Source organism: Lissotriton vulgaris, chromosome 2_1 (genome assembly GCF_964263255.1).
Source record: "Lissotriton vulgaris chromosome 2_1, aLisVul1.2, whole genome shotgun sequence".
In the NCBI taxonomy this organism is placed as follows: Eukaryota; Metazoa; Chordata; class Amphibia; order Caudata; family Salamandridae; genus Lissotriton; species Lissotriton vulgaris.
Window position 1 is genome coordinate 151,519,739 of NC_141687.1, and position 17,928 is coordinate 151,537,666.

Sequence of the window (17,928 nt, forward strand, 5' to 3'; positions counted from 1 at the left end):
CCTTTCTATTTTTCGGGGTACTTATGGTGGCACTGTTAGCTAGCTGGTCTATAGAGCAACCTATCCTTAAGGGGTGCATAGAATCAGGCTTGCACCAATCCTAACGTTTATTTTGTCTAACAGATGCGCTGTTTCCTACTGAGAAGTTGAACCTGTACGACAACTAAGGGCTCTCATAAAAAAGCTTCTAGTATGTAATGGACTCGATTAATTACCGATGAGCGTTTACAAAATAGATCTAGATGAAAACAATATATGAAAAAGTAAGAGAAGCTGACAGTATGAATGAACACATTTGGCTACTCGTAATATGACCGTGATTTGAAAAAGTATGACATTTGAAATAGCTCAAATTTCAAAATCAATATATTTTAATTTGTTAGACATGCTTTTTAAAAAAAAAAAAAAAAAAAAAAAAAGGTCCTTTGGGTAACACCATCCTCCTGAAATTGATAGTGTTTTCCATTTTGGCCAAAATTAAAAGAATTTTATGCTGACATTACCACTGGGGCCCGTTTGACCAGAATAAGGCTAGTACTCCTACTATTTAAATGGACTTGGACTTGGAGAAATAGTGACTATCACAAAGAGGGGTGGGGGGCTTCTTTGCACTGTTGCAGTGACCTCAAACAATCTTTTACTCATGTGCATGTAGCCAAGAGCACCTTTACCTGTTCCACATCATACCATCGACCACCTACCTCTTCCTTCAGCATCCACCTAGAAATCGCATAAAAGACATACATTTCTATGGGCTACTTCTTTGGCTCATAGAACCTCTGACTGCATTGCCAGATGTTTTTGGCATTCTTTTCAAATATAAATTAGTTGCTGATATAACAGGTTTATTTTTTAAAAATGTAAATTTTGAAAATGTATTTTTAAAATTTCTATTGTCAATGATGGATTTTTCACATTGTCATTTGTTTTTCTTTTCAAACGTTTTCATCTAATCACATGCAAATACTAATAAGCAGTTCTTTCTTTTTTCCAATAGGGTGGAAAAATACAGACCAATAAAGCTGCATGAAATAGTTGGAAATGAGGAGACTGTCAGCAGGTTAGAGGTGTGTAAATGACTTTTTTCTAGATTTAAATTGTTTCCCATTTGTTGAAATCTGTTATGCTTATGGTAGTGCTTAGCTACGTGTTTAAGGGACTTGTGCTCTTGAAACTGTTGATATCGGGTGGGTCCTGTTTTGGATTCCATAATGACTTTCTCTCTTGTTATGAGCCTCCTGTAAAGGCAAAAATGTATTTGCATTTGTATAAATTCTGAAAACTAAATACATCATTTTCTAGTTTCAGACCTTTCTAACCAATTTCAAACCGGCTAATAAGGGTTGTGTAATGATTTTGGGTTGGGGGCAATGCTTTGAGTATCTTCATTTTTGTTTATTCGTATCACCCAGGCGCACGAATAAAGATACCTAAAAAAATTATATTATTTCAAAAAGATATTAGCGGGGTTAATTCTGTGAAATTCCCTAATTACCTTCAGCAACCTTCCAAATGTATGTTCCATAGGCTATTTGAAGAACAACGTTTTTTTCTCCATTTTAGGTCGCTAATAACAAATAATGGCATAAAATAGATTTTTCAAATAGTTTTTTTAATAAACATTTTTTTTAAATATCATTGCGATCGAAGCATTATGAAGAGTGCAGTTATGCACAACCTCACCAAGTAAAATAGCGAAATTAGCAAAGCACCACACAGGAAGGTATGTGACATTGCTTACTAGGTGGTGTAGATCATTAGTGATATCAAAATTAGTGTTTCAAAATTTCTAGTAACATAGATTTAGTTTTATACAATCTGTTGCTGAATAGCGCAGAAGGCAATTGGAGATGCTGAGCTAAAGAAATGGATGAATAAGAAGCTTTCATAAGTAGCAAAGAGGAGACTGGGGTTAAACAGTGCCAAGTTTCCCCACTCAAAAATGTCCAGGAGAAGAAATTTATACTCACTAATTTTAACAGAGTAAGTATATCATGACACTTTAGAGGGGCTGTTATATTTATGACTTTCTGCAATCATGTTTCCTTCAATACAAAACTCAGGTATAACGTGTGACTAGAAAGTTATGTGCCTCTTTTTTCCAGTTCTCTATAACCATTTCAGCCTAAATCATGCAAAAGATCAAACAGTACGTTTAAATCAAAGTCTGCATCCAATTCTTTTTCTGAAACTGTCCCACTGATAATTAATTTACTTTCAACACTTCTACTATTTTTAATATGTTTCTTTCCATATGGCTGAGATACCCGCCACCCCCTCTCAACACAATCCCCAAGAATGGGAATACGGAAACATTTCTGAACTTTTGGAAGGCGGGAGGGAGTTACCCTCCCGGCCGTATTTATTAAAATATGAAACAAAATTAAAACATTAAAATAACAGTTTCATATCATGTACAATTTCATTTCCACATTACGATGTTTTGGCTGACCTTAACACATTTCTAATACAAAGGTTCTCCTAGCCGATACTAACATCCTACAAATGCATTTTCAAATTGAAATTGTACATCCTAACGTTAAGGGCCAACGGCAAGGTAGTAACCGGTGTCAGATCCCTAAACCAGAACTCCCCCCTCACTTGTGAGGGGCGGCCGCACAGAGGACTGCACCTCATGTGCACATACCAATTTCCCTTTTCTTGACGGGGGCCCCAATTAACTCGACGCCATCTTAATGGTCGTCCGAGGACTCGTGTGAGGTGTCTAGAAGGTAGCGTAGACCCCCCTCCCTACCCCACACAACTTACCACATCTGCCGTCGCAGATGTCCTGGCCCCGGGAAATTCCCAGGAGGGGCCCGTAGCCCCTCCTATCCAGGGAGGGGCCTTGACCGCCTTCCCTTTCCTTTCGGCGTCCCATCCTTAGAAGGGACCGCCTCCCCGTTGAGGGGCCAATGGCCACCTCCCCCCGGGCGCTCCCATCCGTAATGGGTGACGCCCCCCCCTAGGGATCTTCCAATTACTGCTCACCGATCATGACCTTACCGCCACAGGCCGGATAGTTGACCGGCTATCCGGACCCCCCACAAAACTCCTACCTAAAGGTCATGCTGTAAACTCTTTAACCAAGCTACGAGGTCTCCTATGAGTAAAGAATTCCCCACCCGGGACAAATGGACCCCATCTTCTAGATACATATGGTCCCCCCTGATACACCCATGAGGAATCGAATGCAATGTACTTGTACGGAACAGTCTACCAAGCTTGTTATTTACCTTCTTCACAGAATGATTTATAGCAGACACTGAATTAGCCCCCCGCCACACCTTTCCTGGAATCATATGGGACCATGCAATCGTGCACCCTGGAACCCTTCTCGCCAACCAACTTACTGTGGATAGTATCGCCTCGAAGTAGTCGTCTACCAGTGGTCACCAAATCATTGCCCCCAAGATGCACTATGATTATAGATGCCGGTGACCTTGTCCGCCCTAACAAACCCTCGAAAAAAGTTTGAAACTGGTCAATACAGAGCCCGCCCCTTCCGTAGAAGGTCACCCTGTACCCGTATTCCCCAGCCATGTGAATCATGTCACCTGCTTTGAATACGTCCGCAAACAGAAAGGAGTTAGGTCCTTAGCGGGGCTGAGGGAGAGCTGGACCCTATATATTGTGACCCAACAAAATGTGCCCCCTCACTCAATCACTTAAATATTATTTCAGGACCAAATAAACATAAACATTAAATCTGGTCTGGTATCTTTATTTATACCTTTTTATGACTGATTTTTTCAAAAATTATTTCATATGGCAACAGGAGAATACAACATACACAATTATTTACAAATGAAGCAAAACTACATTGACACAATACTACTAACACACTCTGTGAAAATTATTTAAATGTGACATTCCAATGACAATACAATACAATACAATACTTAAATTGTAACCATCATCACAAAACCGTTTCATAAAGCCAAATCAAGAATTCAGACTAATCAAAACACATATAAAGAGCCAATTCAATACAAGAGATAAAGCGTGAGGCAGGTATAATTCATAATACACAATGAATGTATATCATTAACTCTTGCTGGATTGCCGACGCGTTTCAAGTTTGGGCGTGAGGTTTCCAAACTATCATCAGGGCTCTTGTGATTTTTCTGTTGGAATGTGAAAAAAATACTGTTTTAATACAACCAAATGGCCTCTTCTAACAAAGAAGAACCGTTTGAATGGGATTAAAAGTACCTGAACGTTAGTGATCGGTTGGCCTGTGTGGGTTTCTGTAACTGGACCGAATCCTTTATTCAGGACACAACCAGGATAACTTCAGTGGCAGCACCAACCTGGGAAAACAGGTGTTGCCTTTATTTAACATAAGGTCCCTTAGGAATAGAATTCCTCCTGCACTCTATTTCCAACACACTAGTAATATTGAAAAACGTATTGTCATACCTTTAGTGGTTCAAGTTTGTAGCCACAAAAAGTAGGGATTTTTTCTTTGGGAGGCAGAGGATTATCTCTTCTTTTAATCCTGCATGGGGAATATGCACCCATTTAGCATAAATACAAATGTGAATAAGTGTCTTTCACTTGAAACAAAAAATCGTGATGACATACCTTACACGATTTTCTGATATGAGGCGGCAGGAATTTCTACCCTGTATCTGTGAAAACAATGGACTAAATCAATGCGCGCTTTAAGTTTTAACCAAAGCTGCACAAAACGTTGTACCGTGATTAACGACCTATTCGGTGTGCCAGACCTGAACGTACCTTTATTTGTCGTTATTATCTGCTCACCGCGTTTTCAGTCAGGGCCCCAGCCGGGGCACTCGCGGAGCACAATGACTCGATTCTGCTCTGTGTATCGCACTCACGTCCCGTCGTGATCTGGAAAGACGCGCAGGAGGTTAGTATGCGGATTACACGTCCCGCGGCAGTCTCATTGCGGGTAGTTAACCCTCCTGGGAGACGCTTACCTCAAACCTCTCTGCTCTCTGCTCAACAAGCAACCAGCGCTTCTCACTCGCTGCTAGCTACAAGTGGCGGCGGCCATTTTTCCATTCTTACAGTGACACCGCAGGAGCGACCTGCTAGGTCCAAGGTGCATTCTGGGATTTGCAGTGTAAAGCCCTATCTGGTGTACTAGGGTCAGTCCAGGGTGGATTTTCTGGCACACGGAACGGGAATTCAATCTAAACAGTGCTGCAAGGTACCTCATTTTGTGGCAAACAACAAATGGATTTAGTCTGTATAATGCTGGAAAGGTGCATAATTTTCACTGTTTTATTCATAAGGGGAGCAAGAACATGACGACACTGCAGTATGGCACCAAGTCTCAGATTCTTGACAGTTCAGACATGTTGTTGAGGCCAGTCATGATGCAATTAAATTTCAAAATTAGATATGCTTCTTTTGTCAGTAACATTTTATCAATGTCAGCAGGGCGCTGTACGTGACTCATAGTGTGTAAAACAGTCCATTTGAAATCATTTTCGTTGTGGGACATTTCGATGAAATGTTCTACCACTGGGGCTGTTAATATTCTTTTTTTGATTCTTGATCGGTGCTGTCCCATTCGAAGATTCACCTGCTGGTTAGTTTTCCCTATATAAAGCCTTGGGCAGGGGCAGATAAGGGCGTAAACCACATTCTTGGTTTTGCAATTCGAAAAGCCTGGATGTTTCCACTTTATTCCTTGATGCTCAAAATCGCTACCCTCAATGGTGCTGCTGCATGAAACACAGTTCCCGCACCTATGGTGTCCCTCTAACGGTTTCATATCCCATAGGGCTCGAAGATCTTGTTTCGGTTGTGTCCTGGGGAGATCTGCTCGCACAATATGTTGACCCAAACTGCGATTCTTTTTGTAAGCAAAAATTGGGCGTTGGAAAGGGCATTCTAGTTCCTCTAGCAGATGCCAGTTCTTAAGGACTGTCTGCCTCAGCTTATGAGTATCCGGCCCAAAGGTGGTCACGCACACCAACCTGTCCAATTCCTTTTTCTCATTTGTTTGTAATAGGGTTTCACGTGGGGTACAGCGTGCCCTCTTAAATGAATTCTTAAGGAGCTTCCTAGGGTAGCCTCTATGAATCATTTCGTTACAAAATGTCTGGGCATGATGGTCTTAATCGCCAAGCTCCGAGCAATTCCTTCGGATGCGTAGCATTTGCCCATAGGGCAAGTTGGCCTTCAGACTTCTTGGGTGGTAGCTTTTGTGGTGGAGGATAGTATTCTTATCAGTCGCTTTTTTGAACAGTGATGTTTTAAGTTTACCCTCCTCACAGGTGACCTCGACGTCCAAGAACGTCATTTTTGTGGTACTTGTTTCGATGGAAAATTTAATATCCGGGTGTCTGTTATTGATCCATTCATGGAACTCTAATAGTTCAATCTGGCTCCCCTGCCACAGGAGCCAGATATCATCAATGTATCGCCACCATTGAAGGATATTCGACTTGTAGGGGTTGTTGTTGTCTACAAACAGAGCCTCATATTGTGCCATGTAGAGCACTGCCATTTCTGGGGCATAAGGACACCCCATGGCAGTGCCCTTGATTTGCATGTAGAACTGGCCATTGAATGTAAAAAAGTTCTTTTGTAGAGCTATAGCTGCGAGTCTGAGGATAAATGCAGTAGGTACCCTATGGGGCCTCTCTCTTCTATCCAAAACTAGTTCGATAACCTCCAACGCCTCTTCCTGAGGAATTTGGGTATATAACGATGTGACATCCATCGTTGCCATGATCTGTTTAGATGAATCAAAGTCGATACCCTCCACCTTAGTTAAAAAATCAGTCGTGTCCCTGAGATATGATTTTACCTCCGTCAAAAAGGGCTTCAAAAAGAAATCCACATACTTAGATAGTGGCTCTAAGCAAGAGTCGACTCCCGAAACAATCGGGCGTCCAGGTGGCTCTGCTAGGTTTTTGTGGATTTTGGGGAGTAGATATAAAACCGGTGTACGGGGAAATTTTTTGTTCAAAAATTCAAACTCTTTACTGCCCAAAAAAACAGCGTCTTTTCCTTGTACGAGAACATCGGAGATCAAACCCTGGATCTGTTTAGTGGGGTCCTCATTTAGGGGACGATACCACATGGTGTTGTTGACCTGTTTGTATCCTTCAGTGACATATTTTTCACGAGGCCAAACAACGACCGCACCACCCTTATCGGCCTGTTTTATGACCAGGGTGGGATCCTCTTTGAGGCTTTGTAGTGCTTGCAATTCGCCCTTGCTGATGTTGGAAGGCACATATTTTTTGGATTTTTCCATTTTGTTAATGGAAGAAAGCATTATTTGCTCAAAGGCTATTATTTGCGTAGGAATGTTTTGATGAGGAACAAAAGTGGACTTGTTCCTTAGTCCTGTTACTTCCAGATTTTGAGTAACTGGTCGATTGAAAAAGAAGGCTTTCAACCTAAGTTTCCAACAAAACTCCAAAATTTCAATTTTCAGTTTTGTATAATCCGTGCGTTTGCATGGGACGAATTTCAAACCCAGATTTAATAAGGATACCTCTTGTGCGGACAATGTACGGTCAGATATATACACCACTACATTCGGTTTATCTAAGATTGGTAAAACCGCTTCCGTGTTCTCATTTGCCAAGGAGCTTTGGGCTTGGCTCTTCCTTGTTGGCCCCTGTCTAAAAAAGCAACCTGCTTTCTTGAATTATTGCCTCTAAAGTCCGGGTCTGATGACCCTGAAGACGAAGTGTCAGAGAAAGTGGAAAAACGATTCCTAGATCTGCCCTGAAAGTCGTACAACACCCTGCGTGACTCGGCCTGAGTATAATAATCCTCTTTGAGGAATGGATATACTGATTCCAACTTGAAGGATTTACTATCCTTCTCGTATTTCAAAGATTTATTATTTATAGTAATGTCTTTAAAAACTTGTATATCCTTTTGGATCTTGTCAAGAAGAGTCTTGGCGTCAGTGACTGCAGGATTGTCAGCTATTGCTTTAGTTAACTCCTCGATTTCCTCCAATTCCTTCTTACACAGCCTTTGCGCCGTCTCAATGGTGTGGACCATGAGATCCCGGCTGCACTTGGTGTTGATCTGGCTGAATCCCTTTTTATATTCAATATCATCAACAAAAATGACAGGAGTATTCTTGACCTGGAGACCCCAGGGGATAGTTCCACCCTGTAGATGTTTTAACAGAAAATATCCATGGAGTTCTGTTCTCACGTGCTTTTTGCACAGACGAGTCAATTTCTCTGACTCGTTTTGTTGTTTCGCATCGGTACTTAAAGAAATAGATCCAAACGGAGAAGAGGCTATGAGAGACGCGATGTGACTCTCACTAAAAGAAAGTGTATCCTTCTCTGCCATAATATGTGAAGAACTCAAGGTCCTTCCACGATCAGAGTGCTCTTAGTGCCCCTAATTCTCTCGCGGATAAAGTATCCGCTCTTAACAGCAAACAGAAAGGAGTTAGGTCCTTAGCGGGGCTGAGGGAGGGCTGGACCCTATATATTGTGAACCAACAAAATGTGCCCCCTCACTCAATCACTTAAATATTATTTCAGGACCAAATAAACATAAACATTAAATCTGGTCTGGTATCTTTATTTATACCTTTTTATGACTGATTTTTTTCAAAAATTATTTCATATGGCAACAGGAGAATACAACATACACAATTATTTACAAATGAAGCAAAACTACATTGACACAATACTACTAACACACTCTGAAAATTATTTAAATGTGACATTCCAATGACAATACAATACTTAAATTGTAACCATCATCACAAAACAGTTTCATAAAGCCAAATCAAGAATTCAGACTAATCAAAACACATATAAAGAGCCAATTCAATACAAGAGATAAAGCGTGAGGCAGGTATAATTCATAATACACAATGAATGTATATCATTAACTCTTGCTGGATTGCCGACGCGTTTCAAGTTTGGGCGTGAGGTTTCCAAACTATCATCACGGCTCTTGTGATTTTTCTGTTGGAATGTGAAAAAAATACTGTTTTAATACAACCAAATGGCCTCTTCTAACAAAGAAGAACCGTTTGAATGGGATTAAAAGTACCTGAACGTTAGTGATCGGTTGGCCTGTGTGGGTTTCTGTAACTGGACCGAATCCTTTATTCAGGACACAACCAGGATAACTTCAGTGGCAGCACCAACCTGGGAAAACAGGTGTTGCCTTTATTTAACATAAGGTCCCTTAGGAATAGAATTCCTCCTGCACTCTATTTCCAACACACTAGTAATATTGAAAAACGTATTGTCATACCTTTAGTGGTTCAAGTTTGTAGCCACAAAAAGTAGGGATTTTTTCTTTGGGAGGCAGAGGATTATCTCTTCTTTTAATCCTGCATGGGCAACACCTGTTTTCCCAGGTTGGTGCTGCCACTGAAGTTATCCTCACGCTTTTTCTCTTGTATTGAATTGGCTCTTTATATGTGTTTTGATTAGTCTGAATTCTTGATTTGGCTTTATGAAACTGTTTTGTGATGATGGTTACAATTTAAGTATTGTATTGTCATTGGAATGTCACATTTAAATAATTTTCACAGAGTGTGTTAGTAGTATTGTGTCAATGTAGTTTTGCTTCATTTGTAAATAATTGTGTATGTTGTATTCTCCTGTTGCCATATGAAATAATTTTTGAAAAAATCAGTCTTAAAAGGTATAAATAAAGATACCAGACCAGATTTAATGTTTATGTTTATTTGGTCCTGAAATAATATTTAAGTGATTGAGTGAGGGGGCACATTTTGTTGGTTTTGAATACGTCCGCGGCACGCCTCACGTAGGAGTGGCCCACGACCCACACCACTTTTTCCTCAGCCGGTGATCTTTGACCGCTGGTTCCCAGCTGTCAGGTCGACTGCACAGTCCGCCCCGCCTCGTAAGCTTGCGAAACTGTAAACCAAACAAAAACAAGAAGCGCGAGTACATGATATCCGCTTCACAACATGTGCAACCGCACATACCTTTTGTAACAATTCGAGGACCAACGCCCCAACTGTTTCACCTTTTCCACACTCAGACCCCTGGCTGTAGCCTCTGTAGCAGCCCCCAGGGGTGGGGAATTCCTATCTCCCGACGCCCGAGACATCTAGATTTCTTAGGAGGGCAAGAGGTTTTAATTTGTATTTTGTCCAAAGGACAAGTAGACAGTTTTATGGTAATCCGATACACAGCTGTTCAACCCTGTAGGTCACAGCCAGTTAATAAGATGCTCTGAGCAGTTTATTGGCAGTGAAAGGGTGAATGCAAAAGCTGGGGCCTGCACTTTAATTTCCCCAGAACAGAACAAGAAAATGATAAAGCAGAGCTCGAAGTTGGAAATAGCTCGTGCTCGTGTAGCTTCCAGGCCCCATGTAAGAGGCTGCCTTATCTGCCTCTTGGCCCCTTGCTCTGACTTGAACTGTATGACCCCTGCCTTGTATTCTCTGCTCCACTCCTGGGCCTCATCTTTAACTCACTTTGCTTTCCCTTCTCATGCACCTCCTCCTTTGCACTTTGCCTTTCCTGTACACCTTATGTTACACCCGGTGCCTGAACCTGCTCACCCCACCCCCCTTAGCCGACCTCTCTGACATCTATGACCCGCTCCCCTTGGCCTCTCATATCTTACACATCGATGGCTTACATTAAAGCTCATTATCTTTCCCATGGGCGTTCATGCAGGCCTAAGGCCACCCCCAATTCGGTCCTTGCACTAGGCCTCTCATGTCACTTTGTGCCTGCACCAGGGGCATTGTGAACAGCTGTGAACTTTTTGATGGGCCTCTTCAGTCTGCTGGTCCGCAGACAAAGGCCCATAATGGACTTGAAAGGGTGGGTGGGTGAGTGAGTGAGTGAAAGGGTGGATGAATAGATGTATGAATGAGTGAAAGGGTGGATATACAGATGCATGGATGAATATGTGCAAGAGTGGATGATAGATGCATAAATTAATGAGTGAAAGGGTGAATGGATAGATGCATGTATGAATAACTGAAAGGGTGGATGTATAAATGCATGGATGAATACGTGCAAAAGTGGATGATAGATGCATACATTAATGAGTGAATGGATAGATGCATGGATGAATGAGTGAAAGGGTGGATATACAGATGCATGGATGAATACGTGCCAGAGTGGATGATAGATGCATACATTGAGTGAATGGTTGAATGGATTGACGCATGGATGAATGAGTGAAAGGGTGGATATACAGATACATGGATGAATACGTGCAAGAGTGGATGATAGATGCATACATTAATGAGTGAATGGGTGAATGGATTGATGCATGGATGAATGAGTGAAAGGGTGGATATACAGATACATGGATGAATACGTGCAAGAGTGGATGATAGATGCGTACATTAATGAGTGAATGGGTGAATGGATAGAGGCATGCATGGATGAATGAGTGAAAGGCTGGATGGATGAATGAGTGGAGCGTAAGGGTGGATTTTTAGATTCATAAATGGATGAGTGAGTGAAAGGGTGGATGATAGGTGCATGGATGAATGAGTTGATGGATAGGTGCATGTATGAATACGTGAAAGGGTAGATGTATAGATGCATGGTTGAATACGTGCAAGAGTGGATGATAGATACATACATTAATGAGTGAAAGGGTGAATCGATGGATGCATGAATGAGTGAAAGGATGGATAGATGGATGAATGAGTGGAGTGAAAGGGTGAATGGATAGATGGATGGATGAATGAGTGGATGGATGTGTGAGAATGGGAGGAAAAGAGCAAGGGTGAATGAAGGGATGGGTGAGTGGATGGATAGGTTGAAAGTGGATTGATGAGTGAAAGGATGGACGACTTACTGAAAGGGTGGATTAATGGGTGAGAGAGTAGATGAATAGATAGCTGACTGGTTGAGGGATGGATGGATGGGTGGGTGGGTGGGTGGCTGGGTGGAAGGGTTGACGGATGGCTTGGTGGGTGGAGAGTTGAGTGTAAAGGTGGATGGAGGGATTAGTGAAAGGGTGGATGGATATATGAGCGAAACGGAAGATGGATGGTTGAAAGGGTGGATGGATGAGCTAAAGCATAAATGGATGAAGTGAAAGGGTAGGTGGATAGATGAGTGAAAAGGAGGATGGATGGGGTGGATGGATGGAGGGATGAGTGAAAGGATGGATGAATAGGAGTGAAAAGGAGGATGTGTGGGGTGAAAGGATGGATGGATGAGCAAAAGGATGGATGAGTGAAAGGAAGGCGGGATGGATCAGTTGGATCGATAGGTTTGGAGATGGCAGGACCAGTAGAGGTGGTGGAGCTCTTGATGGGCCTCTTCTGTCTGCAGCTCGGCAGACAAAGACTTGTAATTAATTTGAAAGGATGAATGGATGTGTGGGTGAAAGGATGAGTGAGTAGCTAGATGGATGGATGGATGGATGAATGAGTGACCGGGATGGTGGATGGACAAAGGATGTTATAATGAAGGAAAGGGTGAATGAGTGGATGGGTTACAGGGTGTAGGGATTAGAGAGCGAAAGGATGGATGAATGTAAAGGATAAATGGATGGATTGATGGATGGGTCGAAGGGTGGGTGGAAGGATGAAAGGGAGGGTGGATATATGAAGTGAATGGAAGGGTATCTAGATGGAGTGAAAGGGAGGGTGTATGGATGAGCGAAAGGATGGATGGATGATTGGTTGAAATGGATAGGTTTAGAGATGAATGGGTAGGTTTGGATATGGATGAGTCATGGATCGACAGACAGATGAACAGATGGATGAACAGATTGGTGAAAGGTAATGGATAAAAGAATGAATGGGTGCCAATGTAAAGGTGAAATGCTAGATTTCAGTGGGTGAAAGGATGAATGAATAGATGCTTAGATGGAAGAGGCAAGAGAGCTATTGTGGAGAGGATTCCAATTACTTTTTTTCGCTTGCTTGGTGTCATAAGAACTTTGAATCATCGTGGGGGGTATTTAAATGTTCTGGTTACTCACTTGGCCTACGTTGTGCTCCTTTCTCTACCTTGGGATTATCAGGTAGGCGTGGTGCTGTTTGCCAGCGAGTTCTTACTAGACAGCTAGCATTTGGTCTCATAAAAGCCACATTGCCATAGAAATTCCCGGCACTGAACAAAACTATTTTGTAAAAGAGCAGAATGCTGTCACACGCAATGAAGCCAGCTCACAGATAGGAAGAGATACCATTTCAATAAAAACGAAAGGTCTTGGTTAACTCAAATTTGATTAGGGGCTCAAATGTTAAAGTCAAGAAAGTGCACCCATGATATATGTCCTTGTATTAAAGGAGATTTACGTTTTTCATGAATTCACATGAATTTCCTTAAGTAGGCCAGAAAACCGTAGTCCTAGAAAATATTTGTGAATTGCATCTTAGCATGAGCAAATATGAATATGCCCCAGCGGAAATCTGTTGAGTGTTTACAAGTTCACTTTTTCTCCAACCACATTTTTCCCCGCCCTGGAAGAAACTTTACTTCTGCCGTTGTCAGGGGTAAAATTCCGACCTTTCTCAGTATGGGAAAAAATTAGAGAAGAACTGGTGAAAACCTCCAAAATTCAAATCCTTCTATAGTATTAGCCTGACATAACCAGAGAGGCTATTATCAGAGCTCTTCTACAAAGAGATTGCAGCCATTATTTGACGGTGCACTACATGGCACCAAAGGGACAAGTGGATTTTGTTACAGGACAAGTAGATTTATGAAGCTACTTGTCCCATGGACAAGTACATATTTCAATAAATTCCACACCCCTGAGCCCCTATCCGGAAGGAATGGGTCCCAAACTCGCCCGGGTTCAAGCCCGCGGCCGAAATTGCCATTGCAAGCACCCGCTGGAACTGAAACCTCGTCAGTGGGGTGGCATCAGCGTGTCTCAGCAAGGTCCCCCCCCATGATGCCGCCCTCTGCGCCAAATATTCCTCAACGCATACGACAGGGCACATGGGAGATCCGGGAATCCGATGGACTACTACACTGTCCCCGATCGCACCCTGATCGGTCTTGGACCTGGCAAACGAGACAATCATCGTCTCCCCCTTAACTTGAATGTGCTCTCGGCACAGTAAGCCCCCCCCCCCCCCTGTATCCTGCTTGTTCTTTGCCACCAGTTCGCTTACCCGCATAGCCCCATGGAATGCTAATGCAAAAGCGGCCCGGAATAACACTGTTTCTGACTGGGATGAACATGTCGCAGGGAGTACGGACAGTAACAAGGCCAACCTTTCCAGACCTATCGGGTGCCTTTCATCTACTCTGCGACCCTCAAGGCGTTGCCACCCACGCAGCGCTTTCTGTACTACAAAAGACGCTGTAGGGTCCTGGATACCATGAGCCCGTGCCATGAAGGGAAATGGCGGCCCGATGCCTCTGGGCCGTGGCTACCGATTTGCCTGCCTGATGTAATGACAGCAAAAACTTTACGACAAACTCTTCCTGGCCCCAAAGCTCCCCCCCAGCAGAACCCAAAAAGGACCAATAGGAACGGAACGCCCCTTCATATGCCTTCCTTGTCCTGGGTGCTAAACTCTCTCCCACAAGGTTTTGTAGTTCGGGGCACCGAGAGACCAGAGAGCTTCGGGAAATGGTGCCGCCACCGGGTCCGCTGTGGGCAGAAAACCCCAGAAGGCCTGCATACGGAAACGAGAAAGCGCATCAGCAGCCTGATTCAGCACCCCTGGCACATGTCTTGCCCTAAAGAGCACGTTCAATTGCATACATAGTAAAACAATTTCCTTGAGCAATCTCAGAATCCATTTGCATCGTGCCGCCTGACTATTGATACACTCAACCACGGTCATGTTATCAGACCAGAACACCACAGAGTGATCCCGAAACCCCTCAGGCCATGTTTTCAAGGCCACCAGAATAGGGAACAGTTCGAGAAAAGCAATGTTACTTGTAAGCCCACACTCTTGCCACCATGACGGCCACGAAACAAACAAATCCCTCGACTCCTCACAATCCGGCTTCCGAGCCAAGCACAGCACTGAAACCGCCCTCATCGCAGCAACAGACGGCATTCGAACTCTCCTGGACAATGGAGACACAGTCGCCCTCATCCTCCTTGACCTCTCCGCAGCCTTCGACACAGTCTGCCATAGCACCCTTCTACAGCGCCTCAGAAACATCGGAATACAAGGAAAAGCACTGGAATGGATCACCTCGTTCCTCACCGGAAGAACCCAGAGAGTCCGCCTCCCACCATTCATCTCAGAGGCCACTGAAGTCATCTGCGGCGTACCCCAAGGGTCCTCACTCAGTCCCACCCTTTTCAACGTATACATGAGCCCCCTCGCGGCCATCGCACGCCAACACAACCTCAACATCATCTCCTACGCGGATGACACTCAACTGATCCTATCACTCACCAATGACCCTAGCACTGCCAAAACTAACCTACACGAAGGAATGAAAGAAGTAGCCGAATGGATGAAACACAGCCGTCTGAAACTGAACTCAGATAAAACAGAAGTCCTTATCTTAGGTACCTCCCCCTCTGCCTGGGACAACTCTTGGTGGCCGGAAGCCCTTGGAAAAGCACCCATCCCGACGGACCACGCACGGAACCTGGGCGTCATCCTGGATTCCTCACTTTCGATGAACAGACAAGTCAACGCCGTCTCTTCATCCTGCTTCAACATTCTTCGCATGCTCAAAAAAACATTTAGTTGGATCCCCACCGAAACTAGGAAAACGGTCACCCACGCTCTGGTCACGAGCCGACTGGACTACGGAAACACCCTCTACGCCGGTACTACTGCTAAACTCCAGAAAAAACTCCAACAAATCCAGAACGCTTCAGCCAGGCTCATATTAGACATCCCGCGTAAAGAACATCTCTGGTCACCTGAAAAACCTCCACTGGCTCCCCGTCAATAAGAGGATCACTTTCCGACTCCTAACCCACGCACACAAAGCACTCTACGAAATCGGACCCGAATGCCTCAACACACGACTGTCCTTCTACACCCCCTCCCGCCAGCTACGATCATCCAACCAAGCCCTTGCCACTGTACCTCGCATCAACAAAACCACCATGGGAGGTAGATCCTTCTCCTACCTGGCAGCTAAAACCTGGAACTCACTTCCCACTTACCTTCGCCTTACTCGGAACCACCTAGCATTCAGAAAGCAACTTAAAACGTGGATATTTGACAAGTAATTCCCCACCCCTCTTCAAGCGCCTTGAGACCCTCTGGGTATGTAGCGCGCTATATAAATATTTTGACTTGACTTGACTTGACGTTTGAGCCGACCAGTGATTACCAAATATGGCGCCAAAGCCTATACTCCCTGCCGAATCTGTCCACAGCCCCAACTCCTCGGAGGACACCGCCGGCTTGTTCCAGACAACCCGACCATTGAAATCCGCCAGGAATGCCAACCAAATGCGCATGTCCTGGCGAATCTCTGCCGAGAGCCTCGTGCGGTGGTGCCCCTCTTTAAGACCGACCATGGCTTGTGCAATCGAGCGGGAAAAAGGGCGGGCCATTGGCATCACTCTAAGGGCAAAATTCAACTGACCCACAGTCTGCTGCAATTGATGCAAATTCACCTTAGTCTCCCTAATACATGTTTCAAGCGAGGCCCTGAATTTCCTCACCTTTTCTTTGGGCAACCGGAAGCAACCCTCTTCGGAATCGAGCTCTATTCCAAGAAACTCGAGCGAAGTAGATGGCCCCACAGTCTTACCTGGCGCCAATGGCACACCAAACTGACTCATCAGACCACAAAATTCTTTTAAAGCCTGTGCACATTCTGGGTCCCCGGCTGCCCCCAGGAACAGAAAATCGTCAAGATAATGCATAACATGCTGAAACCCCGTCATTCTTGTGAATGCCCATTGCAGAAAACTGAATTTCTCAAAATAAGCACAAGATATGGAGCATCCCATTGGCATACATTTATCCATGTAATAGCGCCCCTGAAACATGAAACCAAGGAGACGCTGATCGTCTGGGTGTACCGGGAGCAACCGGAACGCTGACTCAATGTCTGATTTGGCCATCAGCGCTCCGGGCCCCAGGCGATTCAACATGGCGACGGCATCATCGAAAGATGCGTACCGCACCGAACAAACCTCCGGGTCTATCGCATCGTTCACCGAAAGACCTCTCGGGGCTGACAAGTTATGTATCAATCTAAACTCACCCGGGTCCTTCTTGGGGACCACTCCCAAGGGTGAACAAACAAAATTAGCAACTGGTGGCATGTCGAATGGTCCAGCAACCCGACCCCGGGTCACCTCCTTCCCAATCTTCGCTTGTACCACCGCCGTATTCTGCAGGACCGACAGTTGGTTCCTACAATGTGCTTTACCCTGAAAATTCCCCACTGGGATGCGGAAACCATACGAAAAACCGTCTCGCAACACCCCAGCGGAGACATGATCCGGGTATTCATTGAGCCAAGGAATCATTGCCATGGTATCAACCGGGGTAGGTAAAGGCGCCCCTCGGACTATTTCAGACCTGTTTGGCGCTTCCCTTACTTCCGTTATCACCCGTTTTGGCTCTGCACATGGTCTCGGGATGCGAGGACTGTCCACACCCCCCCACAGTCGTGCCTAAACTTGCATGACCCCTGGGGCCTTGTACACTTTCCCCTGTTAAAATTCCAGCAGACCCCTTTTTTACCTGTATTGCCATTCGATATTGAATGATGCTTGTTACTTGAACCCGCCCAAAAGGGCGCCCCAGATGAATGGCGGGAAAACTCGCCCCCGTTTCCCCCCAACAATGGCGCCTTTGTCATGCCTGATTTCTCCATTTTTTGCCAGGAAATGGAGTCGTAACAATCCCACGTCAGAGATGTGTCGAACTCCTTGGCCTTACGAAAAATATTATCATAACAAAACCACTGATTGCCCTCATATGTCTGAGAACTCCATAATACGTGTCTGGTACACGGGTAACTCGGCCAACAGTTCAGGCCTCCGTTCCCCCATAATTGCAGTGAATATGCCAAATGCTCTGCCCCA

General features: G+C 44.3%; 1 protein-coding gene across 1 annotated transcript in view; it reads left to right on the top strand.

Annotated features, from left to right (window-relative positions):
- The window catches only part of RFC2 (replication factor C subunit 2), a 66,054-nt gene that overhangs the window by 20,186 nt on the left and 27,940 nt on the right, over positions 1–17,928 (top strand). The window contains exon 2 of the mRNA XM_086954604.1: positions 998–1,067. Within this exon, the coding sequence (XP_086810730.1) occupies positions 998–1,067 (70 nt within the window). The remainder of the gene's footprint in view (positions 1–997; positions 1,068–17,928) is intronic.